At 39.2% G+C, this 27,672-nt stretch overlaps 1 protein-coding gene and 1 pseudogene across 2 annotated transcripts; both read left to right on the top strand.

Moving 5' to 3' along the window:
- APELA (apelin receptor early endogenous ligand) lies at positions 1-22,544 on the top strand. 2 transcript variants are annotated; one of them, XM_034661415.1, is made up of 4 exons: positions 1-35; positions 188-381; positions 1,734-1,823; positions 20,766-22,544. In XM_034661415.1, the coding sequence occupies exons 2-3, from the start codon at positions 306-308 to the stop codon at positions 1,820-1,822; spliced, it is 165 nt and encodes a 54-aa protein (XP_034517306.1). In that variant the 5' UTR covers positions 1-35; positions 188-305; the 3' UTR covers position 1,823; positions 20,766-22,544. The 2 variants fall into 2 exon arrangements, with proteins under 2 accessions (XP_034517306.1, XP_011233121.1); XM_011234819.3 differs by lacking the exon at positions 1-35 and having other exon boundaries at positions 115-381.
- A 2,613-nt stretch (positions 22,545-25,157) lies between these two features.
- On the top strand, positions 25,158-25,562 carry LOC100478864 (annotated as a pseudogene).
- Positions 25,563-27,672: the final 2,110 nt, after the last annotated feature.

Raw genomic sequence — 27,672 nt, 5'->3', positions numbered from 1 at the left:
AGTAGACTGCCGCTAAGTTACAGCACGCTTGAATGGTTTATTTCACCAATATTTGCTTATGGAAATAAAGGGGAGTGACGGGGTGGGGGAGGGGGAGGAGGGAGGAGGGGTTTGCGACCGAGGGAGGCTTGACCACAGCACCCGTAACCTTGTCTGATGTGATCATTAACCTTTCTGGAAAACGCAGCTGGCAGTTGTCGGAGGCTCGTCAGTAGAATGTGAGGAGAGCCGCACGGATACGGCGCCGACTCTTCCAAGACTGGTTTGCATTGAGAGCCGTTGCTCTACTTGAGGGTGACAGAAACATGAGATTGCAACAGTTCCTTCTTGCGTTTCTGCTTTTCGCGATGAGTCTTCTTCTTATCAACGGACAGAGACCAGGTAGGACTTTGATACATGTGTACCGAGTAACTTGTTTCTGCCTGTTTGGGCCCGTCGCTGGGAGCATGATCGTGTTCCTGCTGAAAATCACTTAGGTGTGTTTAGAGGTATTGGTAAATGCGTAGGATTTCAGGACTATGTTATCTATCCTGGTAGTTCTATTATTTGAATGTTTTAAAAAGTAGGTGAGTTTTAAAATGATAAGTACTTTGCCACTGTTTTTCTAAATTCAAAGAAAATTGATTCCTTAGCTATTTTAGACATGGTTGTCCTTACAATAGAGTAAAAAAGAAGTAGAACTGTTTGGTCTATTCAGTAGAGAGGTCAACAAACTTAGGGATTTTTAGGTAAAATACAAAATCCAAAGCAGTTGATTAGAACATGTTGATGGCTGGAATGGGGCAATGTTACCGATGTGAATTAACAGAAAAATCATGTGACAAAATGCAGATGAAATCTTAAAACAGGTTATGATAGCTGTTGTTTCTAGTTACATAATTAGAAGTCTCACTAAAAAAAAAATCAATTTTGAGTAATATTGTGCTAATAGAGCCAAAAATGTCAAGAATATTTATGGTCAAGATAATATTAATTGACTTGACACGTTTTTCAAAGATGATAGCTGTTGTGTTGTTCTTAACAAGAATTAGGCAGAGTTATTCTAATGTGCTTTTACTTCAAAACCAGGTATCTAAGATTTCAAACCACTGGCAAGTAAAAAAAAAAGATTTTCTGACTCAGGAAAAAGCAAACCCACATTTAAATAGAAAAGTGGTAATATTTATTCCAAATATGTTAATTATTTAGTTTGTAATATACTTCTCCATTTAGAGCTGAAAAGTGTGCATAACTGGTTAAAAAATCAGTCTCTCCCTTTCACTTAATCAGAAGTTTGATCACTTAGGTTATTTCAAATGACGTCCCCTGGTTTGCCCTTTTACATAAATAAGGGAAAATGTGCTAATCAGCAATTCAGAAAGCAGCTGACCCTTTCTTACAGTTCATAGCAATTGCTAATCAAACTTTTCTGAACTACAGAACACCTTGGACAATATTCTTGTAAAATATCTGTGATTGATTCATTACATAAGATGAAAGCTCCAAGACCATTTAGGAAGAAGTCATGTGGAAGGAGAAGGTTACTACTACTAGGTCCTGCTATAAACATGAGCTGTTAGGAATATATTTCGTGTTTTTGCATCACATTAATTTTTATGTCACTCAGTCATGTCTGAACAAGTAGCAAATAATCACAATATAGTTTGGATCCAAAATATTCCTTTACATTCTCCAGATTAAACAACAGTTCATTTTCTGAAAAATGCTGCTAATATTTCCCTTTTTTTCCTCAGCTAATTTGGCAATGAGAAGAAAATCACACAGACACAGCTGCCTTCAGAGGAGATGTATGCCTCTCCATTCACGGGTGCCCTTCCCCTGAGGTATTTCTTACATTTTATTTTATTTTATTTTATTTTATTTTATTTTATTATTTTTTTCCCCTGAGGTATTTCCGATGGAAAATTGTTTTACTACATCTAGGCAATGTTCCAGATGAGATACATCAAAGAAGGTCCATTTATGTTTTGTAATATGTGATAATACCTTTAAAGTGATACATACTGACAAATGAAACAGTGAATGCCATGATAATTTGAGAATTGCTTTAGTTGTTTAATGGGATAGATAAAGTAAATGTAGGAAAATCTTGAGAATTGTCAATTCTGCGTAATAGTACAGGGATTACTACTATTGTTTGCGTTTAACAATTTCATAATTGAAAAATCAGGTACCAAGAGAATATAATTATGAGAGTATCTTTAAACATGTGTTTTGAAAAACACTGAATAGCCCTGTATGTTATCTGGAACATGCACATTCCCACTAAGACCACTGTGTCCTTGAAAGCATTTGGATATATCTGCCCAGTGACACCATATAAATCATGTACCATCCTTGGTATTTTATTAATTTATTAAAATAGTGTCTTCTTCTTAACAATATTTCTTTTAATATATAAAACCAATTTAATATTAATACCATGGCAGTTTTCCAGCCTTACTTACAGAATTGGTCTTGATGCTTGTTGCATCTTAAAGGATAAATTCTGAATAGAATTTTGCTCCTCCTCTCTCTCTCTTTTTTTTACATTCACTGAAAGGCCAGTGATTTTATCCACCACCACTACCAGTAATACTACTTGAATCAATTAACTTCAAACACTTCCCAAGTGTGTATTTCTTCATACTAAAAAACGAATGACTTGGCATTCCATTGTAATTATTTTAAGCTCTTTAATTCTGATAAAATATATCATCCTTTAAAAAACGCCATTGAAATATCCCTCAGCTGGTTAGCATACACAGGCAATTACTAAATTAGCTTATTCAGTTGGTCTGTAGACTGTTGTGTTTATGGCACTATTCATTCAAGGAGAATGGTTGCCATGCCTCTTGTTTAGTACATGCTTTTCAAACCTGGTGAAAGTCCCATAGTGGGACATGAAATGAAGGAGCAAGTCAGTAATCATTTATTAAGAGGGCTAAGACAAAAAGCCAAGTTCTCTACACCTGTATCTGTAACAAATTACCCCTTGCTATCAAAATATGAAAAACAGGTTTGGTGCAAAAATCCAGAAAGACACAGTAAGAAATTCCTGAGAATCCAGTAATAGGGCTAAAACATTTCCTATGCTAAAAAATCCTTTGGCGTGTTTCAATAATGCATTTCAGTCCCACATGTAAATAGCGGTAAAAATCTGTGCTTAGGAGGAGTGGAGAAGTTCAAGACTTTCCCAGCACTCCTCCACAAATAACAAAGAGAAGAGGAGGTGGTTCACAGTAGCAAGGGAATTCCTGCATATACTAAGAAAGCTACCTTGCATAACGCAAATAAAAGCCCTCAGTTAGCCACAGGTTGTATCAGTTTTCTCCACAAACCACCTGCCCTAAAACTAGGGTCGCAAGTAAGCAAGATAGAGTAGTGAGAGATTTGAATTGTCCAAGTTAAGGACAACTTTGATCTAGAAACCAAATCTGTAAACCAAAGGGAGATCTAAATAAAAGCCCCGTAAACCATTTAATAATAGTAGTCCTTCACAAAATTTGGCCGATTGCTGTAAAGAGCTGCTCGGGTTACAGCATCGATTTTCTCATTTCTGTTTAGACTAGTCCTGCAGTACAGTTACAGTTCTTCGCAGAGTGTATCAAACTCCCATTTGGAAATCCAGTGATAGCGGAAGAGCTAACATGGAATAAATACTAAAAGATATTTTTCCAAGATCTTGCTCAACGAGTGCGATAATAGCAAGTGCTATCTTCAGATGTGAAAGCAGAATCCTCCTTGTCCTAAATAATGGCACATTTTTTGTATGTCCTGCAACATAACAACCTGACGGCTGGCTAAATCACTACGGACCTGGGTGGTGGAACTACAAGGCAGAACCCCCCCTTCCTCTATCTCCCTCTGTTTTCTGCATGCTTTATGTACTTGTTTATGTGTTTATTAATTATTTCTTTTATGTAAGCTTTACGCCCAGCGTGGGGCTTGAACTCACAGCCCTGAGATCAAGAGTCGCATGCTCTACTGACTGAGCCAGCCTGGCGCCCCTGTTTTCTGCATGTTTTAGATAAAAATTACACATGGTTATTTGATTCAGCTGGGGTCATGTAAGACTCGAAAAGGATAGGTAAGGTAAACAGTTGACTTTGGAAGTTGTCCAGATTAATCTTTGAAGTAGCTTAGACTTCTAGCTCCCTTAATAAGAATACCCTACTATCATTACTATGTAAATTTTACCAGCCCATGGGTCCTCCTCCATGATCCTCAGTGACATTTCCCAACCTGTACAACTGAATTAATTAAATAGAGAAATCTATGCTGTGTAAAATTCATTCTCGCTCTTCTTTTTTTAAGATTGATTTTTTTTATTTGACAGCACAAGTAGGCAGAGCGTCAGCAGAGGGAGAGGGAGAAGCCCGATGTGGGGCTCAATACCAGGACCCTGGGATCGCGACCTAAGCCAAAGGCAGATGCTTAACTGACTGAGCCACCCAGGAGCCCCTAAAATTCATTCTCTTGATAATTGCTTTTTCTTGCTGAAATACATTGGCATCACGTTCAGCCCTAAGTGAATTAGAGTGGAGGAAAACAAGAGAAAGGGTGTCGGGAAATCCAAGTGTATTACAGGCTGACGTGAGAGTTTTAGAGTGGAAAATGAGGTAGGATCCTTGGATTCTAATGATTTTCCTCTTTCAGCTGTAAAATCTCACTGTATCAATGCTTTTCTTTATATACGTAGTCTAGGGGCACCTGGGCAGCTCAGTTACGTGGTGGTCTAGTATTTATTAATACACTCTATCTCACTTTTTTTTAAAGTAATCTCAGCACACCACATGGGGCTCGAACTCACAACCCTGAGATCAAGAGTCATATGCTCCACCGACTGAGCCAGCCAGGCGCCCCTGTCTAGCTGACATATGTTCATGGTGTAAAATCTTTTCCTAACAGTATGAAAGAATGTAAAGTCAAAAGTAAAAGTCTTTCAGTGTAACCTTTGGCTCTTCTTCATTTCTCAGAGGCAATGGCTATGAAAAGTTTTTTTGGTAAAGTGGATTTAATTTTTTTAAAAAAATTTTTTAAGATTTTATTTATTTATTATAGAGAGCAAGCTTGTGAGCAGGGGTGGGAGGATGGGGGAGAAGGAACAGAGGGAGACGGAGGGGGAGAGACTCTCAAGCAGATGCGGACACTGAGCACCAAGTAGGGGCAGGTGGGAGTGTTGATCTCATGACTCTGAGATCCTGCTTGAGCCAAAACCAAGAGTTGGATGCTGAATTGACTGAGCCACCCAGGTGCCCTGGTAAAGGTACATTTTAATACATTATTTTAAACTGAGACCAGCTCATACTCTTGTCACTCTTGATTACCATTCAAAATGTTGAGTACTTAACATGTTCTCTATTTTCTGCCTTATCCTTACCTCCTTGAAGTTACGGGCTTCTGACTCCTTTGACCAGTCCTCCAGCCCTGCCTGCCAAATCTTTCTGCAGTTGTCCCATTTATTGTCTTGGCCCTTCTCACTCCATGCTGCCTCTTTGGCTGAACTGAAAGCCAACTCTCTAAAGCAAAGGATCTCTACTTTTGTAGAGCATTTTATCTTCAACGTTAGCAGGACTTTCTGAGAAACGTCTTTATTTTTTTTTAAGTTCTTTTTTTTTTTAATTTTTAATTTTTTAGATTTTATTTATTTATTTGACAGAGAGAGAGGCAGCCAGCGAGAGAGGGAACACAAGCAGGGGGAGTGGGAGAGGAAGAAGCAGGATCCCAGTGGAGGAGCCTGATGTGGGGCTCGATCCCAGAACGCCGGGATCACGCCCTGAGCTGAAGGCAGATGCTTAACGACTGAGCCACCCAGGTGTCCTGCATAGCTTATTCTTGTAACTCACTTCTCTGTTCCAATATCATAGATGTCATCAGGAAGGATTTCCCTGGTGATCCTTTCTTTACAAAAGCAATACCAGGGCGCCTGTGTGGCACAGTCAGTTAAAGCGCCCGACTCTTAATTTCTGCTCAGGTCATGATCTCAGGGCAGTGAGATCGAGCCCCCACATCAGGCTCTGTGCTCTGCATGAGTCGCTTAAGTTTCTGTCTCCCTCTGCCCCTCTTCCCCATGCCTGCGCTCTCTTTCTCTGTCTCCCAAATAAATAAATATGCAAATAAATCTTTAAACCAATTAATAAACCAAAATAAACTCTTATATAAAAAAAGCAGTACCTCATCCTACCCAAGGTACCTCTATTTCCATTTTCCTGTTTTGTTTTTCTCCCTGCCACCTGCCACCTGACATGACATACATTTATCTTGTTACTATTTAGTATCTGCCTGCCTGTCTTCATTAGAATGTAAGTTCCATAAGAACAGAAGACTTTGCTTTGATCACAGCTATATGCCCAATGATTGTAATAAGCTCCACAGAAATGAATGAACACTTAAAAGTAAACTCTTCAATTCCTCCCACTCAAATCTGTCTCCTGTGTTCTCAGAATTTGGAGAATAATTGTAGAGCCATCATATATTACATGTTTACTATGTATCAAGCTCTGTGCTATGAAATACACATTTTGCCTTCTCAATGTAAATTTCTGAGCCTTGGGTGCTCTAATACTCAGTTCTAGTTGGTTTCCCAGGCCTATCATTTCTTTCTTTCTTTTTTTTTCTTTATTAAGATTTTATGTATTCATTTGAAAGACAGCAAGAGAGGATGAGCAGGGGGAAGGGGAGAAGCAGACTCCCCTGCTGAGCAAGGAGCCTGATGGCAGGACTCATCCCAGAATCCTGGGATCATGACCTGACCCCAAGGCAGACTCTACCGACTGAGCCACCCAGGTGCGCCCCCCTGCCCCAGGCCTATCATTTCTGCCTTGAAATATTTTTTAAAATGTGCTCCCTCATTTTCATCTCTGTCACCACTATCTTAGTCCTGTTGTATCTCTCCAGCGGGACTTAAGCTCCTTAATTGATGACTCCAGCCTCCAGTTCCAGTTCTAGAAAATCCTTTTTTTTCTTTTATCATCTGCTCTTCCTAAACTGTAAATCCAGCCGTGGCACATCTTGATTAAAATTCTTTACTGCCCCTGTAGCCTTCAGGACAGTGAGAACTTCCATAATTTAAGAAACAAGACCTTACAAAATACACCTCCCCAGGATCATTTGCCACCTCATCTCCCCTTCCGTCTCCTAGAGGGGAGAAGAGAGAATTAACACCGGCCTTCGTGGGTTCGAGCTCTGACCACTAGCTCACACACGGGTGGTCATTGGTGAGTCACTTGTCTCCTTAAGACCCCCTCCACTTACAGACCTGTAAGACGGAGCTAATAAGGTATTAGCTTTGCCATACCCTACCTAGCACATGGTAACAGCTAAATCCATAGTAGCTGTAGAGTTTTTATTAACATCACTTTAGTCTATTTTTCACCTCTTGCTATTCCTCCAAGTATATTTCTGCCCGCAGTGTCCTTACTTGACTCTTTTCCTTGCCATTAATCATCCTTCAAGAAACTTTCCCAGAGTTTGATACCCCTACCAATTGTATTTGATGTCTACGTTTTCTCTCAACCTATTTGTGTAATTCTTCCAAGTACTTGGCTCCCTGCATCGTAACACCTTAACTGGCAGTCCTCCTCCCTTCCTTCCCAGCATGATGTCAATTCCCTGAAGGCGCAGGGTGGGTGTTCCACTTTGTTAAATTAACATTTGTTAAGTACGAAACAATGAGCCGGGTGAACCTTAGTTCAAAAGCTGGCTAATAGGTAAATTGAACTAGAGAAATTGATTACTCACTGGTCTTGGAGGAAGTACACATCATGCCTGGAGGGGCCACCTGGGGAGGTCCAGGGAGAATGCACACCTAGAGACAGGCCCTAGGCACATGCCTTAATTATGGACTGGGTGGAGTGCTTTGGGGTTCCTGGGCTGGGGTCTGATCTGGTCAGTTCAAACCAAAGGGGGGGGGGATTTTGCCCCACAAGGGTTCTTATCTAAGAGGTACGGTACGTAAGGTAAATAGGCCCTGGGAGGCAAAGGAGATTTGATCACAAGGGCTGTTGGGGAAGTGATACCGGGAACGTAAATTTCTTTGCTTTCTTGCTGGTGACTCTGCCGCTGCTGTCCACGGGAGCTTGCCAGAGGGGCTGGTGTCAGTGCAAGGTCCCTGTTGGCTGCTTGGCCACACAAAATGGATCCAGAGGCCGAAGTACCATGGAGCAGCTTAGCAAACCTTTCAACAGTGGGTGGTATTGGTCTTTGTTATCATTGGCCTACGAAGGTGTCCCAAATACAGCTACGCATAAACAGAAATGAAACCAAAGTTTGAGTTATTATCTTAGCATTTAAGACATACTACAGTGAGATCCTACACATTTTCAGCTTTATTTCCTAATATTAACTGACAAACTGAAATCTGAGTAGTGGCTACTCCAACCTCATCAAGCCTTCCAGAGTACTGACCATCCTTCTCCAGACCCACTGGTCCTCGGGAATCTTTCCTTCCACCAGCTAAGATTCTATAGTTCATTATTTCCATAATTGCTGCCAACATTATAGATCACCCTGTTGCTCTGTCTTCATCACATTGTTCTGGAAGAATCCTGAAGTCTTCATCCAGGCATATTCCTGCTGCTGGAGAGCACACAAGAAGTCAGACTGGAACCACTTTTAAATTCATCTCCCACTCACCGTCCAGCAAGCCTGCTACATTGCTGTGGTCAGCTTGCTGCCTCGTGCTCCACAATCACTGGTTCTTAATTTTTCTACTCATCTCAGGTTTTGGGCCTTTCTCCTTTGCATTTTCAGCAGATAACCTTGCCTCTTACATAACAAAGAAAAAAGTCATCAAATGGTGTACTTCCCAACATCAAACCCATCTAATCAGCTTCCCACCCTGCTCACTCCCTTTCTCCTCCACCCTCCTGCCGCCGTGGAAACAGGGCCATTCTTTCATCTGTGTCATGGGTCCCACCCGTCCCTTCCCACTTTGTCAGGAATCTGCAACTGCCACATAGACATTTTCTTCATTCTCCGTGCTCTCTGGATAATGTATTAACCTAGACGTTTCAGCTATGAGAAGAGTGGTGCCCAGGGTGGCTCAGTCAGTTCTGCCTTTGGCTCAGGTCTTGATCCCGGGATCAAGTCCTGCATGGGGCTCCCTGCTCAGCGGGTAGTCTGCTTCTCCCTCTACCTGCTGCTCTCCACTTGTGCTCGTGCCCTCTCATAAATAAAATCCTTAAAAAAAAATGCTGATAAGACTACATACTAAACACACACACCCATGCACTTCTCAGTAATGCTCTCAAACCAATCTTTTGTACTCCTCATTTCTGATCCACTATTTTCTTTTTTAATATTTTTGTTACATTTTTTTAAAAGTAAACCCTACATTCAACAGGGTACTCGAACTCAGTGTTACAGGATAATTTTTCTCCATCAGTGCTCGTGGTGCGCAGTTCTTAGGCTGCTTCGAAGAATGAAGAGGTAGACCAGGCAGAGTGGTGGGCAGCAAAGCAAGGTTCATTGAGCGATAGGAAAGTGATAGTACAAAAGCTCCCGAGGAGGGTGGGGACCCAAGAGGATTGCCACCAGAATTTCTAAGTCTAAGGGTTTTTATGGGCTTGTTGGCAGGCTGTTTTAACTTGATTAACCCTCCCCGCACCTGTCATCCAACCAGGTTTTTGTCACATGGGAAAGGGTGGAGGGTTCCTTCCAGGTGGTGTAAAATCCCTTTGATGGTGGTTTCCTCTTGGGGGGGGGTTGTGGAATCTTTGTCCTTGTGTGTGTGCGTTCCAACTATGCTTCATCATCATGTCCCTGAGATCAAGAGTTGCGTGCTCTATCGACTGATCCAACCAGGCACCCTGTCTGATCTATTATTTTCCATTTGCACCTCAATCCACTCCAATTTGTCTTGTACCTTCTTTAAAATAGCTATCAGAGCACCTGGGCCATCAGTCAGTTAAGCAGCTGACTCTTGATTTCTTCTCAGGTCGTGATCTCAGGGTCCTGGGATCGAGCCCCATGTCAGGCTCTGCACTCAGCACAGTTGCTTGAGATTCTCTCTCTCTCTCAAATCTTTAGATAATAAAATAAAATAAAATACCCATCAGTTACTTTCAGCTTTCTAAATTAAGGTTTTTTATTCTTCCTTTTTATTTCTCAGCAGATTTTAACACCTGACGACTCAAGTCTGCAAAAATTCCTTACCTTAAATTTCTGATACTATACTTCTGCTTTTCTGCTAAGTTCTCAGCTAACCCTCTGGCTCCTAGGCAGGCTTAATTATACCTAAAATGCTTGCATGCTGTAGTTTTCCTCTACCCTCCTCTTCATTTCAACCATTCCTTTTTTTTTTTTTTTTTTTTTTTTTTTTTTTTTTTAGATTTCAGCATTTTATTTATTTTGCTTTTTTAAAAGATTTTATTTGTTTGAGAGAGAGCACAAGCAGGCAAAGCGGCAGATGGAGAAGGAGAAGCAGCCTCCCTGCTGAGCAGGGCGCCTGATGTGGGGCTCGATCCGAGGACCCTGGGATCATGACCTGAGCCGAAGGCAGATACTTCACCGGCTGAGCCACCCAGGCGCCCCTATTTTAGTTTTTTATTTTAATTGAAGTGTAGTTAAAACATAATGTGTTTCATCCATTCCTTTGGCCTCAGTCATGTTTTTACACTGATAATATTGTTGGGGGGGGGCGGGAAAAAGACCATCCAAATGAGAACAAGTAAAGACTGTTTATTCAGAGCTTGCTGAAGCAAGGGAGTCAGCCACTGTCATTTGTTTTTTGGCTGAGGACAAGAGAGAGGCAGGGGAGTTGGAAAGTTTTATTGTGAAAAAAATGAAGGCTTTGAGGTATGATCTGAGTGGAAGTTGTTGGTATGGGGAAGTTGGAGTTAGGCTTCCTATGCAATAGGTTTGGGGTGCATATATGGCTTGCTTTCCTTAGTCCTGAATTGGAATCAGAGGAAAGAAGGGGCAAAATTAGGGAACCTGGTAGTTACTGAGCAAACCTTGACCATTTGAGGCCAATTACTACACGGGTTATGGTTTGGCTTCTTGGACTGGTTGCTATAGGGTTTGTAGGACAGAGTTCTGTTTTAATATATGGTCTGGCCATCGTCCATTTGTATGTTCAGTCTCTCCGTTCCAGACTTATTTCATCTCTAGTTCACATCACCCAAGCCTCACTACTGTCTGCCTTGGATCAGCCTCCTCACACCTACTTTTGCTTCTCTTTTATCCATTCTTCATATTATAGCTTCATACCACTCAAGACCCTTTAGTGATTTCTCATTAGTGTTAGGATTAAAATAAAAATCTTTTTTTTAAATTATATTTTTAAGTAATCTCTACACCCAGCACAGGGCTTGAATTTACAACCCCGAGATGAAGAGTGGCAGGCTCCACCGACTGAGCCAGCATGGTGCCCCAAAATAAAAATTTTTTTTTTCTTCCCAAAATAAAATTCTTAATGTAGCCCACAAAACCATGCATGATCAAGCACTTCTCTCTCTCCAATCCTCCTAACATGACTCATTGGCTCTCTGTGAGTTTGTCAAGTCTATCCTTTTTTCACTTCAGAGCTTTCACAAATTTCTCTGGACCTAGGATCTAGGATGTTCTAGCCCTTCTCTTCACCTAGTTTATTCCTCCTCAGTCAAGAAGACTTTGATCCAATGTCACTTCACTTGTGTCTGTGTCCCATATATAACATCTCTCATTACACAGGCCCAAGGAACTATAATTACATTATAGTGTAATTGTAGGGGCTCCTGGCTGGCTTAGTTGGTAGAGCCTATGACTAGATCTCAGGGTTGTGAGTTCAAGTCCCACATTGGGTGTGAAGATTACTTAAAATCTTAAAAAAAGAAAGGGGGGGGGTGTGCCTGGATGGCTCAGTGGGTTAAGCATCTGCCTTCGGCTCAGGTCGTGGTCCCAGGGGGGCTTCCTGCTCAGCAAGCAGCCTGCCTCTCCCTCTTCACCCCCTGCCCCCGGCTCATGCTGTCTCTCGCTATGTCTCTCAAATAAAAATAATCTTGAAAGAAAAAGAGAAAGAGGAAAAAAGAGAAAGAAACAAAACAAAAGAGTAAAGAGAAAAAAGAGGGAAGAAACAAAGAGGGAGAGAAGAAGGAAGGAAGGAAGGGTGTTAGAGCTTTCAACTTTGTTTATTCATTTTTTCTCTGAACAGTAACATTTTTATATATACAAAAATTATATATATATATATAAAATACACACACACATATACACACATAATTTAAACACGTGTAATGCATTTATTACCTTGCCACTTGAGTTGCTAAACTTAGATGTATTTATTTGTAGATCTGAAGATAGTCATTTTTTTTTAAGATTTTATTTTTTAAGTAATCTGTACATCCAGCATGGGGCTCAGACTTACAAGCCCAAGATCAAAAGTTGCAAGCTACCAACTGAGCCAGCCGGGCACCCTGGAAGACTGTCATCTTGAATGACTCTTCAGTTTCATTGTACGGACAGCCTTAATTTATTTAACTTGGCTATTGATGGATATTTATTTATTTATGCTATTTTGAATGGTGCAATGAACATGTATGCACTCATCTTGGAACACTTGTGCATTTACTTCCAAACGCTTCTAAATGTAGAATCGCTAGGAATGCAAATTTTTTAATTTTTTGAGATAGTCATGTAATGTATAATTTACCCATTTAAGTTGTATAGTTTGATGGGTTTTACTATATTTAAGTAGTTGTGCAACATCATGATAATTGATTTTAGAGCATTTTCAGCACCCCATAAATAAGTATTCATACCCATTAGCAGGTGCTCCCCATTTCCCCCCAGCTCTCTGATCCTAGACAACTACTAAACTACTTTCCCTGCAGATTTGCCTGTTCTGGACATTTTATATAAATATTCTTATTATTTTTTTCTTTTATGATTGGCTTATTTTACTTAGCTTAATGTTTTCAAGACCCATCCATATAGTAACAGATAGCAGTACTTCATTCTTTTTTAATAACGAAATAAAATTCTCTTGTATAGAAAAACAGCTTTGTTTATCCAGTCATTATTATTTTCACTATTTGGTTATTAAAGATAATTCTGCTCTGAACATTCATTTATAATTTTAAGTTTACTTATTTATAATCTCTACACCCAACATGGGGCTTGAACTCATGACCCCCAGATCAAGACTTGCACATTCTACTGACTGAGCCAGCCAGGCACCCCTAGTTTATAAATTTTTGTTTCAACAGATGTTTTCAGTTCTCTTGGATATATACCTAAGAGTGGAACTGCTGGGTTCTATGGTTATTCTGTGTTTAACTTATTGAGGAACTGCCAAACTCTTTTCCGTAGTGGTTGCAGCATTTTACATTCCTACCTGCAGTATATAAGAGTTCCAATTTCTCCACATCCTCACCAACACTTTACTACAGCCATCCTAGGGGTTGGTACAGTAGTCTCCCCCACCCCATCCATGATTTTGTTGTCCATGGTTTCTGTTACCTGCAGTGAACTGTGGTTCAGAAGCAGATGATCCGCCTGACCTTTCTTCAGAAGGTCAGTAGTCGCCTAACCCTACATCACAGTGCCTACGTCACTCCCCTCACTTCATCTCATCATGGAGACATTGAATCATCTCACATTATCCCAAAAAAGGGTGAGGATAGTATAATAAGAAACTTTGAAAGAAAGACCACATTCACATAACTTTTATTATGGTTTATTGTTAAAATTATTCTATTTTGTTATTAGTTATTGTTCTTCTTTTACTGTGCCTAATTTATAAGTTAAATTTTATCATAGATATGTATGAATCGGAAAAAACTTAGTATATATAGGGCTTGGCACTATGTGGTTTCAGGTATTCATTCACTTGGAATACATCCCTTGGGATAAGAGGGGACTATGATATCTCATTGTGATTTTGATCTGCATTTCCCTAATGACTGATGACGTTGAGCATCTTTTCATGTACTTACTGGCCATTTGTCTATCTTTGGAGAAATGTCTTTTCAAATTCTTTGCCCATTTTTCTTTTTTTTTTTTTTTTTTTTTAAAGATTTTATTTATTCGACAGAGATAGAGACAGCCAGCGAGAGAGGGAACACAAGCAGGGGAGTGGGAGAGGAAGAAGCAGGCTCATAGCAGAGGAGCCCGACGTGGGGCCTCGATCCCATAACGCCAGGATCACGCCCTGAGCCGAAGGCAGACGCTTAACCGCTGTGCCACCCAGGAGCCCCCTTTGCCCATTTTTCAATTGGCTTATTTGTCTTTTTATTGTTGAGTTGTAAGAATTCTTATATTTTGAACAAGGACTTTATTTGCAATTATTTTCTTCCATTCTTTGGGTTTGTGTCTTTTCACTTTCTGGGTGTTATTCTTGAGCAAAAAAAATTGTTGCTTTTGTTAGAGTCTGATTTGTCTATTTTTCCTTTGGTTGCTTGTGCTTTAGGCATCATGTTTTAAAACCACTGACTAATAATACAGTTTATACCTATGTTTTCTTCTAAGAGTTTTGCAGTTTTATCCACTTACATTTATGGCTATGATCCATTTTTTTAAAATTCTTCTTTTTATTAATTTTTTTTAAGTAAACTCTACCCCAACATGGGGCTCAAACTCACTACTCTCAAGATCAAGAGTCACATATTCTACTAACTGAGCCAGCCTGGAGCCCCTGGCTATGATCCATTTTGAGTTAAATTTTATATATGGTGTGAGGAGGTGGGGGAGGTCCAACCTCCTATTAGTGTCATTATCCAGCTCTAGCACCATTTGTTTGAAAACACTATTCTTTTTCCCCCATTTAATTATGTGGGCACTATTGTTGAAAATTAATTGACCATAAATGCAAGGGTTTACTTCTGGACTCTCAGTTCTGTCTTATTGATGTATATGTCATTCCTTGTGCTTTCTTGATTACTGTAGAATTATGGCAAGTTTCTTTAAAAAAATTATTTATTTGACAGAAAGTGCTAGAGAGAGAGAGATCACGTGCAAGCACAAGTAGGGGGCAGAGGGAAAGGGAGAAGCAGGCTCCCCACTGAGCACAAAGCCTGATACAGGGCTGGATCCCAGGACCCTGGCATCACGACCTGAGCCAAAGGCAGACACTTTGATTGAGCCCCCCAGGTGCCCTATAGCAAGCTTTTATTTAAAAAAAATTTTTTTTTACTTTTTAAACTTTTTTTATTCATTTGAGAGAAAGAGGAGAGCACAAGCAGAGAGAGAGGCAGAGAGAGAGGGAAGCAGACTCCCCACTGAGCTGGGAGCCCAATATGGGGCTTGATCCCAGGACCTGGAGATCATCACCCAAGCCGAAGGCAGACACCCAACCATCTAAGCCACCCAGGCACCCCCTATAGCAAGCTTTTAAATAAGAATATGTGAGTCCTCCAACTTTGTAGTTCTTCAAGTGTTGTGGGGGGTTTTTTGTTGTTGTTATTCTGGTTCTCTTGAATCTCTTATATGAATTTTAAGATCTGCTTGTCAGTTTCTGTGAAGAGCCGGCTGGGATTTGGAAAAGATTGTGTTGAATCTATAGATCAATATGGGAAGTATTGACATCTTGACAATTAAGTTTTCCAACTCAAGAAATGGGATGTATTTCCATCTAGTCAGGTTTACTTTAATTTTTTTCAACGTTTTGTAGTTTTCAGAATACGAGTTTTACACTATTTTATTTCTTAAAGTTTATTTTTTTTTAGTAATCTCCACACCCGTGGGGCTCCAACTCATAACCCTGAGATCAAGAGTCACACACTCTACTGACTGAGCCAGCCAGACACCCCTTCACTTGTTTTGTTTAATTTATTCCTAAGTATTTTATTCTTGATGCCATTGTAAATGGAATTTTCTTAATTTCATTTTTGAATTGTTCATTGCTAACATATAGAAATACAATTTGATATGTTTATTGATCCTGTATCTTATAAACTTGATGAAATTTTTGACTCATTCTCATAATTTTTAGTAGGTTCCTTAGGATCTGTTATGTGTAAGCTCACGTCATCAACAAATAGATACTTCTACTTATTCCTTTTCTTTTTTTTATATTTTATTTTTAAATAATCTCTATACCCAACTTGGGGCTTGAACTCAAAACCCCAAGATCAAGAGTGGCATGCTGTACTGATGGAGCCAACCAGGCGCCCCTACTTCTTCCTTTGTAATCTGGATGTCTTTTATTTTCTTTCCTTGCCTAATTGCCCTAATTAGACTCCCTAGTACAATGTTGTATTGATGTGGTGAGAACAGTCATCTTTGTCTTTATTTGATTTTAGATGGAAAGCGTTCAGTCTCTCATCATTAAGTATGTTAACTGTGTGTCTTTGTATATGTCCTTTATCAGCTTGAAGAAGTTCCCTTTAATTCCTAGCTTGTTGAAAGTTTTTATTGTGAAAGAGGAGTATGGAGTTTTAACTGTTTTTTTTTTCTCTATATCTGTTGAGATTATCATGCATTTTTGTCTTTTATTCTATTGAAATCATGTGTGACGTTAAAATATTAAACGGTTGGGAAAAAAATTAAATATTTGGTAAATTTCACCAGTGGAGCCATCTAGCCTAGGACTTTTATTTATTTTTTTATTTAAGTTAAATTTAATTAACATATGCTGTGTTATTAGTTTCGAAGGTAGAATCCAGTGATTCATCAGTTGCATATAACACCCAGTGCTCATTACTGCAAGTGCCCTCCTTAATACCCATCACCCAATTACCCCATCCTCCACCCACCTCCACTCCAGCAGCCCTCAGTTTGTTTCCTATAGATAAAAGTTTCTTATGGTTTTCTTCCCTGTTATTGTCTTTTTTTTTTTTTAATTTTTCCTTCCCTTCCCCTATATTCATCTGTTTTGTTTCTTAAATTCCACATGTGAGTGAAATTATACCTAGGGCTTTTCTTTGTGGGAAGTTTTTTAAATTGCTAGTGCAATCATTTTTATTTGTTATAGGCCTATTCAGATTTTTTGTTTCTGGGGCACCTGGCTGGCTCAGTCACTACAGCACGTGACTCTTGATCTTTCATATTCATCTCAAAGTATTTCTTACTTCCTTTGTGATTTCTTCTTTAATCTGTTGGTTGTTTAGCAGCATGTGGTTTATTCCCACATATTTATGAGTTTTTCAAATTTATTTGCTATTGATTTCTAACTTTATCCTGTTGTTGAATCATCTATTTCTCCTTTTAATTCAGTTTTTGCTTCCATGTATCTTTGGAGCTCTGTTGTTAGGTGCATATTATCTTCATAATTCTTGTATCTTCCTCAGTTGACCCCTTTTATCATTATAAAATGTCTTTGTCTCTAAATAACTATTTTGTCTTAGAGTTTATTTTATCTGACATTAGTGTATTTACTGCAGCTGTCTTACAGTTGCTGTTTGCATATCTTTTTCTCCTTTTACTTTCAACCTATTTGTGACTTTTGAATATGTAAGTGTGTCTTTTATACAGTTGGATCATGTCTGTTGTTTTGTTTTACTCAGTCTAACAAGATCTGCCTCTTGAATGGATTGTTCGGTGATTCACTTTGTTTTTGTTTTTTTTTTTAAAGTAGGCTCCACACCCAACATGGGGCTTAACTCATGAGCCTGAGATAAGAATTGAATGCTCTACCAACTGAGCCAGCCAGGCTACCCAAATTCCCATTTAATGTTGTTATTGATATAGTTGGATATACAGTTGACACTTGAGCAACATGGAGGTTAGTAGTACTGACACCCTGTGTAGTTGAAAATTCATGTATAACTTTTGACACCCCCCAAAACTTAATAACCTACTGTTGATGGGAAGCCTTACTGATAATATAAACACAGTTGATTAATGTATATTTTGTATGTTATATGTATTATATACTGTATTCTTGCAATAAAGTAAGCTAGATAAAAATAAATGTTATTAAGAAAATCATAAGGGGCACTTGGGTGGGTCATTCGGTTGAGCATCTGGCTCTTGGTGTTGGCTTAGGTGATGATCTCATGGGTCGTGAGATTGAGACCCACGTCCGCATCCACACTCAGTGCAGAGTCTGCTTATCCCTCTCCCTCTGCTCTTCCCCCCACCCTGCCCTACTCTCTGTCTCCCTGTCTCTCATAATGTAAATAAACATCTTAAAAAAAGAAAGAAAATCATAAGGAAGAGAAAATACATTTATAGTACCATATCAAAAAAGAATCCATGTGGGGCGCCTGGGTGGCACAGCAGTTAAACGTCTGCCTTCGGCTCAGGGCATGATCCCGGCGTCATGGGATCGAGCCCCACATCAGGCTCTTCTGCTATGAGCCTGCTTCTTCCTCTCCCAATCCCCCTGCTTGTGTTCCCTCTCTCGCTGGCTGTCTCTATCTCTGTTGAGTAAATAAATAAAATAAAATCTTTAAAATAAAAAAAAAGAATCCATGTATAAGTGGACCTGTGTAATTCAAGCTCATGTTGTTCAAGGGTCAGTTCTGTATCTGCTATTTTACTTTCTTAGTAGCTGCTCTAGGACTTAACCAATATACGAATTTATCAGAATCTACTTCAGATTATACTATTTTAAGTCCATGAGATACAGAAACACCTATATAGCAGTATTCTCTTTCTCTTTTTAATTTCACTATAGTTATACATTACATCTATATATGTTACACATACAAGTTTGTTAAAATTATTACTTTTTACAATTTTAGGTCCTTCAAGGCTGAGAGAAGGAAGGAGAAGAAATACATATTTATGGAGTGATTATATTAGCCTTCTTATTTATAATTTCCAGTTCTTGTCATTAGTGGATTTTTCTGATGTCTTAGTCTGTTCAGGGTGCTTTAACAAAGTACCATAGACTAGGTGGCTTATAAACAACAGAAATTTATTTCTCTCAGTTATGGAGGCTGGTTCATAGATATCCATCTTCTCACATGGTGGAAGAGGCTAAGGAGCTCTCTGGATTCTACTTTATAAGGACACTAATCCCAGCCATGAAGGCTCTACCCTCATGGCTTACTCACTTTCCAAAGGCCCCACCTCCAAATACCATCACATTGCCAATTAGCTTTCAATATATGAATTTTGGAGGCACACAAACATTTCATTTACAGCACTTGAATCAGTGTTTCTCCATTTGCTCTATTCCCTCAGACAATTTCCAGAGACTTTAAAAACCTTTTTTTTTTTTAAGTAGGCTCCGTGCTCAACGTGGAACCCAACGTGGGGCTTTAACTCATGACCCTACATCAGGATCTGAGCTGAGATCAAGAGTCCAATGTTTAACCAGCCGAACCACCCAGGCACTCTTTTAAATACTTTTTTTAAAGGGGCACCTGGCAGGCTCAGTTGGAAAAGCATGTGACTCTTGATCTCAGGGATGTGAGTTCAAGCCCCACATTGGGTGTAGAGATCATAAATAAGTAAATAAATAAATAAACAAACAAACTTAAAAAAAATTTTTTTTTCACCAGCTAAGGTTGTTTCACCAGGAGGAAGGGTCACAGAGCCCCTTGTACCATCATTTAATAACCCTCTAGGCTGTGCATTTTTTTGTCTTTGAAGTAAGCTCTACACCCCCCATGGGGCTTGAACTCATGACCCCCAAGAGATCAGGAGTTGTTTGCTTTACCAACTGAGCCAGCCAGTTGCCTCTGGGCTGTGCGTATTTTAAGCATGGATACCTAGTAGTAAATTGCTCTGTAGAAAAGCTACATCACCTTACATTTCCGATAGCAAGTTGTGAGAATGCTTATTCCACACACTTTTGCCAACACTGGGTGTTATCAATGTTTTTAATCTTTACTAATCTGATAAAAAAGAAACCCATCTCATTTTTATGTTTTAAATTTAAGCAGTCTGAGGTGATTTCTAGAAGAGGCATACCTGCATTTTTTTTACTGCTAAATTCGTTATAGTTGACACCTCACCATGACTGACAGGAAAATGAAATGTTAAGGATGTGGAAGCTTCCAAAGAACTCAGAGGCTGCCCTCATGTCTTCAGAAGGAGGCCAAATCAAATTGCCTAGGGAAACCTTGATACCAGTGATTGTCTTCCTATAAAAGATCCATTTTTCTCTTAAAAAATTAGTTATATGTTGCCCTACCATATACTTACACCTTATTGCTGAGTACTAATTATTAAATAGTTTCATACCATTAAAAGATTTCTAGGGACCATTTGATCTTTTAAAATACCCCAAATTAAGATATTGGTTCTGGGGGTGCCTGGCTGGTTCAGTTAGTAGATCATGTGACTTTTTTTTTTTTTTTAAGATTTTATTTATTTGACAGCACAAACGGGGGAAGCTGCAGGCAGAGGGAGAAGCAGGCTCCCCACTGAGCAAGGAGCCTGATGCGGGGCTCAATCCCAAGACCCTGGAATTATGACTCAAGCCAAAGGCAGATGCTTAACTGGCTGAGCCACCCAGGTGCCCTGAGCATGTGACTCTTCATTTTGGGATTGTGAGTTCAAGCCACAGGTTGGGCATGGAGCCTACTTAAAAAAAGATTCTGGTTCTGATACATTTTTGTTGGCCTACTCCAAATAAATTGTCTTAGCTGGTATAAATATCAAGAATCAAAATCTAAAATATTAAAAATAGCTGAGACTGCTAATATGGGTCACTGAGCAAATAGAGATTATTAGGTGAAAAATAATTTAATGAAAAAAATCTCTTTAATAATATAAATTCAGACTTGAAGAAATAGAGGCATTGTTTCTATATTGAAAGGTAAGAAAATACAAAGTTGCTCTCAGCACTGAAAAACCTTGGTAAATATTCATAACTCATTATCTATTAAAAAAAATTTAAGGATGGGTAAATTGGTCTGCTGGATAGCATTTCTTACTATGTTTCTTTCTCCTTTTTTTTCCCAATGTAGACCTTCTCTAGATAACCTTATACCTGGTCTGCCGGAAGAGGAGTGAAGGAAAGATACCCACCCACACCATAGCGTGATTGCTTAGAAGTTCCTGTACAAAAAGGAATCATTTGAAAGCACCTGGGATGGTTTATTAGTTTTACAGGATTCTCTTCTTCCTGGTTTCTTTTTAGAGGGGAAAATAACAAATTCAAAAGCAATTCCAGTCTGAAGCACAATTATTTGCTTGCATAACAAAAATCTCTCATCTTTCTCTGCACATTACTATTCTTAGAGAAGTTAAAAAGAAGAATACTTTTTAATGTCTTAGAACTCTCTAATAATAATACAAGAATTAAAATTTTTCTCTCATAGTTCTATAATTCTCCAAAAATATTAAAATAAGTATATGTTTGAGTGATATTTTTTTCCCCCAAAAAATGCTAAATCTCTAATCAAATGCTTTGACCATTTGACTTTACAGACTAGGGATACATTAATTGGTTCATTTATTATTTATATGGAGAGACTAAGAAAGAAGCTATTACTTGCTACCAATGTTATATTATAGGCTTTAATGTTTATGAAGGTATTTTTTTATTTTGAATAATATCCATAAAGTCATAAAAGAAAGTTTGAAATACTAACTAAAATGTTCATTTCTGAATCTCTCTCATCATGTAATTATAAGAAGCCATTGTTTTTTTGCCAATGTTTTATTTCCTTCTCAATTTGTTAAATACACTCTTAATTTGTATTTATTAAAAGACAGTTCGCTCAGTGCCATAAAGATTTTATTTCACTGTAAGTTAATTCCATGTATGAAATTTACAAATTCTTTTCTTGGTTAGAAATTTTGCCTTGTAAACCTTACAGAGTGGAAGAAACCATAAACTATTAACCCTTCTTTTGGTAAAATAAAAGGTTGGGATTGGTATACTATAAAGAATTTGAGAGAGAAATTCTGAAATCACAGAGTTTGTCTCCCTTTTATAGTTCATTCATGGTGTCTTTTGGGATGGAAGGTGTTTCTATAAAGCACTGTAGTTAACTTTAAACACAAAGGATGTTTTATGAAATGTGCTACCTCATTTAAATTGGGTACTTTGGGGAAATTCTAAATAATTTTCTGGATAAATTGTAATTCCTTTACACAAGTGCATTTCAGTAGAAACAGAAGCTATTATCAGTTATATTTATGTTTACAACATATACTTGTTTATATATCTTTTACCAAAAAAAGAAAAACAATACTTTATATAGTTCAGGTACATCTCATTGAATACAAACCAACACTTACTCAAGTACCGACTCACATTCACAAAGTTAAAAACCAGCCATACTATTGTAAGGTAATTAAATGGTTGATTTCTGCTCATACAACTGCAATAAGTTTTCAATAAACATTCGAGTGTCTAGTTGTCCTTATTTTGTATAAGAAGTGTTCAGAGTATTGAGCACAGCATGGTAGAAATGCTTCTGAGACTTGTCTTTTCTTCTTTCCTTTTTTTTTTTTGTTTTTTGTTTTTAATTGAGGCATTTAAGACTATACATCCTTGATACATACCCCACCACTGCAGATTTTTTACTTAATTCAGGATTATCAGAGTAAGGGCAAAGATTCTCTCAAAATCTGTAAAAACTCAACAGCCAGTCACATGTGTGCTGAAAGTGGCATACCAGAACAAATCCATGACAGTGGAGCCAAATGTATTCACTGATGAGGCGGAGGGGGAGACCAGAGGAGTGTCAGATATGTGTGCTTTAAATTTAACTATCCCTATGAATTGGTATTTTATTATTCTTCTATAAAAGTTTCTATTAAAAGTTCTTTGTAATTTCTTTTTTTTTTTTTAAAGATTTTATTTATTTATTTGACAGAGACAGCCAGCGAGAGAGGGAACACAAGCAGGGAGTGGGAGAGGAAGAAGCAGGCTCCCAGCGGAGGAGCCTGATGTGGGGCTTGATCCCAGAACGCCAGGATCACGCCCTGAGCCGAAGGCAGACACTTAATGACTGAGCCACCCCAGGCGCCCCAGTTCTTTGTAATTTTTACCATTTTCAGAACACAAAGGAAAATAGATTTTACATAGTTTAATCAAGATGGTTAAGGGGATCAGAAGTAATGGTGCCACCCCAATCTGGGGCCATGAGGTGAGTCAGTGAAGTGGAGCAGATGGTGAGTGGTGGACCAAATTAGAGTTGCAAGTGTTTGTCCTCCCCTCTTGGCTCAGTTCTTTTCCAAACTCTGAAATCAGTGCAGTCTTCAGTTCCATTCCTGCACTATTTTAGTCCTCTTAGGGCCACAACCAGAATATGTGGACACAAAATTTAAGGGTGTGCTCAAAACCTCACTAAACAAGATAAAGTCATAATTTAACACCATTTTTGAGAAAAATAAAAATTTACACTAAAAGCATGATGAACAAAAGACAGGATCAACTGAGTCATGTTGCTGAAGCAAAGGGAAAAAAATGAGCAATTCTAATTCAGTAAGAAGAACCTTATTTTAGTATATTGGAGTCTTGAGTTCCAGGCTTTGTTTCTTCCCTTTGTTCTCACTTCCCAAAATGACCTCACTCCCTAAACTCTAGATCTGTATCCCATTTTCCATTCTTGGCTTCCACTCGGCCAGAATGTTCATGGAAAGAACATTGGATTCTAGCCTTGGCACCTTGTACATCAAAGCTCTCATCCTACTATAAAATCATAATTGGATTCCAAGGAGTCTTGGTAAGTGGTGGTAAGGTTGATTTGAGGCTCTGATCCCTGTCGACTGCTCTGCAGAAAAGTCCTTAACCTCATCTGGAAGTTTGTTATTTGATTGTCCACTGAGAATCCACAAGAACTACCTATGCCACGTCCTGACTACATATTTCAGAGTACTACAAAACTCAGTTTTTGCAAGTTTCCTAAACCTTACATCAACTGTTCTGTGTCATTTGCTATGTACTAAGTGGCTATTGAATATTCTCAAAAGTTTTTAACGTGGGTAAAAGTAAAGAATATTTTGGTGTGTATCCATTTCTCAATTTTTCTATTTTTAATGTAACATTTCCTGGGAGCATGTGCTAATATGTTAGTTTCCACACTATTTTTTTCTTACAGTGAGGTGATAAGAAAATTTTTGTGTTTCATAACTCAAATAGTTATGCTTAACTAAGTATGACTTATATAAACTGAGCTGTAAATGTCATGGAAAGTTCATATACAACAAGTAAACCAAAACAAAGATATTTCTAATTCTTCAGCATTTGGTAAGATCTTTTAATATTAGCATTGAAAAATATAAAGGTTCTGAACTTGCAATATTATTGAAAAAAAAAACCTGTTTTCTGTTAAGATGCCCTTCCCTCTAATGAGATTGTGGATGATTGTTATTGTCCATGTTGTGATTCTTGGAGTTTTGTTTTTAGAGTGTCTGAACCTCTTTTTAAAAATTATTATTTGGGGGGCACCTGGGTGGCTCAGTCAGTTAAGCATCCAACTCTTGATTTCAGCTCAGAGTTGTGGATTGAGGCCTGCATCTGCTTGGTGGGGAATCTTGAGACATTCTCCTTCCCTCTTCCTTTGCCCCACCCTGCTGCCGCCCGCTTGGGCGCTCTCTCTCTAAAAATCTTTCAAAAACTGAAAAAAAGTATACTTGTTAAAAGGGAAGGGAGAGGTGGGAGGGAGGAAAGAAGGGGCTCAGCCTTTTGCAGAGTAGTTTCCCTGTAACCCTGCTGGATTAAGCATTATTTTGCCCATTTTTAGATGAGGAAACCGAAACTTAGAAAATGGGAATAAACTAAAATCACACAGCTAGTAAACTGTTCGAGTTGGAATACAAATCCAAGTGCCTTCCAAAATATGCTCTTAAGTATTAGGATACAGAGTTTTAAATCATCAAAGCCATATATTTTGTAATAAGATATGAGATAAAAAATTGTTTCCTGACCTGCAACTGAAAACTGGAGCAAATTTTCTGGTGTGTAGATTTTTGCCGCCTCTTGGAGGCAGAGGACTGTAGTGATCAGTAATTCAGCTTGCTTAGCCCGAGCCCTGTGAGTGTGTATGTGTTTCACACTTAATTCAACAAAGTCTGGATTAATTCCTTCTCAGCTTTCCTTCTCTCCTTTCAAAGAAACTTGGAAATCATTCTGTTTGCTTTAACTGTTTTTTTAAAGAGAAAAAGAGCACCTGCATAAAATAAAATTCTTTTTATCTTTAAGGAAGAATATTTCAAACTATTCTAAAAATAATTGTGTCAAAGGGGCTTTGCTTTTTCTCTTTAAAAAATTATTTTCAAAGGGAAGAAGACCCACAGAAATTTAGTTCAGTTTTTTTTTTTTTTTAAGCTTTACAAATGAGACAACTCTTTCTCAACTCCAACTTCGTGGTAGCAGCTGTGGTGGCTGCGGTTCAGTTGTGGACATGCAGCTGTTTGTCTGCCCACAGGAGTGACACACCCTGGAGGTGACTGGCCAGGAGATGGTAGCCCAGATTAAAGCTCATGTAGCCTCTCATGTAGCCTCGCTGGAGGGTATCATTCCAGAAGATCAAGTCAAGCTCCTGGCAGGCTTGCCCCTGGAGGCTGAGGCTACCCTCAGTCAGTGTGGAGTGGAGGCTCTGACCACTCTGGAAGTAGCCAGCCCCATGCTTGGAGGTAAAAGTCCATGGATCCCTGGCCCACGCTGGGAAAGTAAGAGGACAGACTCCCAAGGTGGCCAAGCCGGAGAAGAAGACAGGCCAAGCACAGTGGTGTATGCAGTACAATGGCACTTTGTCAATCTTGTGCCCACCTTTGCCAAGAAGAAGGGCCCCAATGCCAACTCTTAAGTCCCTTGTAATCCAGGCTTTCCCCAATAAAGCCACTTAGTTCAGTCCAAAAAAAAAGCTTTACAAATGATAGAAAACAAAATGGACCACTTATACCTGCTGCTTCTAAATCTCATTTCTGCCCTCAGGGAAACAGAAATAGGCATTTTCAGATGAATTTATAGATAGTGTGGGTGGTTTTTTTTTAAGATTTTTATTTATTCATGAGAGAGAGAGAGAGAGAGAGAGAGGGAGAAGCAGACTTCCTGCTGAGCAGGAAGCCCGACACAGGATTCAAAGCCAGACCTGAAACTCATGACCTGAGCCAAAGACAGATGCTTAACCGACTAAGCCACCCAGGCACCCTGTGTGTGTGTTTTAACACTACATTTGCCATGTCAGACACTAGTGCTTTAGTTCATAAAGTCTCATTTATTACTCCAAGAAGTCAAGTTGTACTGTGTCATGAGCATGCTATGAAGGCGTACATGAGTTGTGTCTTTCCACAATGTCAGCTTTATTCAGTCATAAAGCAAGGTTAACAAAATTATAAAGCAGGCTGAGGATTCCAAACTCAATGACATTTCACCATGCGATTAACTTGTCTACTTATACGGCTCACAAAGCAAACACAAGTCACACAAGATAACACAGAGGGTAGGAAGTTAACGAACCAAACAGGAAGTCAGTCTGTGGGCATGCAGTTGAGCTAAGGCCTGGGTCTGGTCCCGGTCAGCTCTCACCACTTACTGCTTATTATCCTCAAGCAGTGAAGGATCTCGGTTCTGTTCAGAGATCAGTCAGGCAGAGCGTTTGGTGGCAGCTGCCTTTCTAAAGTGGTCAGACATAGAGGGGTCAATGTCTGACAAGTCTGACGGTTTGCCGCCAAAAATCCTCCCCTTTTAAAGGAATTTAATTAGTCTCGGGCCCCGGCAGACCTCTTTGCTTCTGTTTATCAGTTCTGGGGTGTCATCAACTGCTGCTGGTTTCAGCGATATCTGGTAGCTGCAGTACCCCTGTTTGTGTCAATGCTTGACACAGGCCCCTGCTTGACGTGAGTGACTCCATCTTATTCTCTACAAATTGTTACTGCCCCACCCCCGTTTTCTGTTTACTAGAGGAGAAACAGGAACAAAAAGATAACCTGCCAAAGGTTACACAAGGCAGTGCTTGGTTTTGAATTCCTGGGAGCCTGATTCCAAAGCCAGACCTTAACCATCACTCTTTTTTCTCTCTACATGCAGAAGTAAATAAATACACATATGTGTACATATATATATATATAAATATTTCATACTACGTATTAAAACTTTGTCGTGTGCCCTTGCAGGCCTTTACTTCTGTGCATGAAGGGCAGGGAGAGGAAGAGCAACTTGCTAAAACAAGATGGAGCAGCCAGAGACCAAGACTACAAAGCATCACAGAGAGTAACAAGGCATGAAAAATAATCTTTGGCTGAGAAACTAGATCACTGATAAATTAGGAAGTTTCAGGTCTTACACAGGAGGACTAAGGGTGAAGGCCAGATTGCTTCTGAACTAGTCTGGTGGGATGTTAAATGATAATTTTTTTTTTAATTAATTTATTTTATTCAACAGAGAAAGTGAGAGAGAGAGAGAGCATAAGCTGGGGAAGCAGCGGGCAGAGGGAGAAGCAGGCTCCCTGCTCAGCGGGGACACCAAGGCGGAGCTTGATACCTGGATTCTGGGATCCTAAGCCGAGCAAAAGGCAGATGCTTTACCGATTGAGCTACCCAGGCGCCCTTTAAACAGCTTAACAATAACCCACAACCCTCAGACCAACTCAGGCGCCCTTTACATGATAATTCTTAAAAGCAAGGAGTTCAGAAGAAGAATCCAATGCATAACAATCAACTCCTTAATTAGCATATGGCAGGTAGGCTGGCCCCATCTGGTTGAATTATGATGTACCCTACAAAGCACGGCCAGCCTTTCAGGATTCAGTTGTCATGCTGATGGGATTTCCTGTCATAAGTAATTTTCTGTCGTGAACTGTGATAGGAAATGATACAAATTTTGTACCTCACGGTATTTAAATTAAAACCATATACTCAACCCACAATAAAAGAACAAAGGAAATGAGGGGAAGCTGTTGCCACCAGCAATCAAAA

This window comes from Ailuropoda melanoleuca, chromosome 5 (assembly GCF_002007445.2).
Source record: "Ailuropoda melanoleuca isolate Jingjing chromosome 5, ASM200744v2, whole genome shotgun sequence".
Lineage (NCBI taxonomy): Eukaryota > Metazoa > Chordata > Mammalia > Carnivora > Ursidae > Ailuropoda > Ailuropoda melanoleuca.
Note: the sequence above shows the minus strand (reverse complement) of the source record. Positions and strands in the feature narration are given on the sequence as shown.

Coding starts and splice junctions, on each gene's coding strand:
- APELA (XM_034661415.1), top strand. CDS start 306: ATGAGATTGCAACAGTTCCTTCTTGCGTTTCTGCTTTTCGCGATGAGT. Junction 382..1,733: donor TATCAACGGACAGAGACCAG/GTAGGACTTTGA, acceptor TTTTTTCCTCAG/CTAATTTGGCAATGAGAAGA.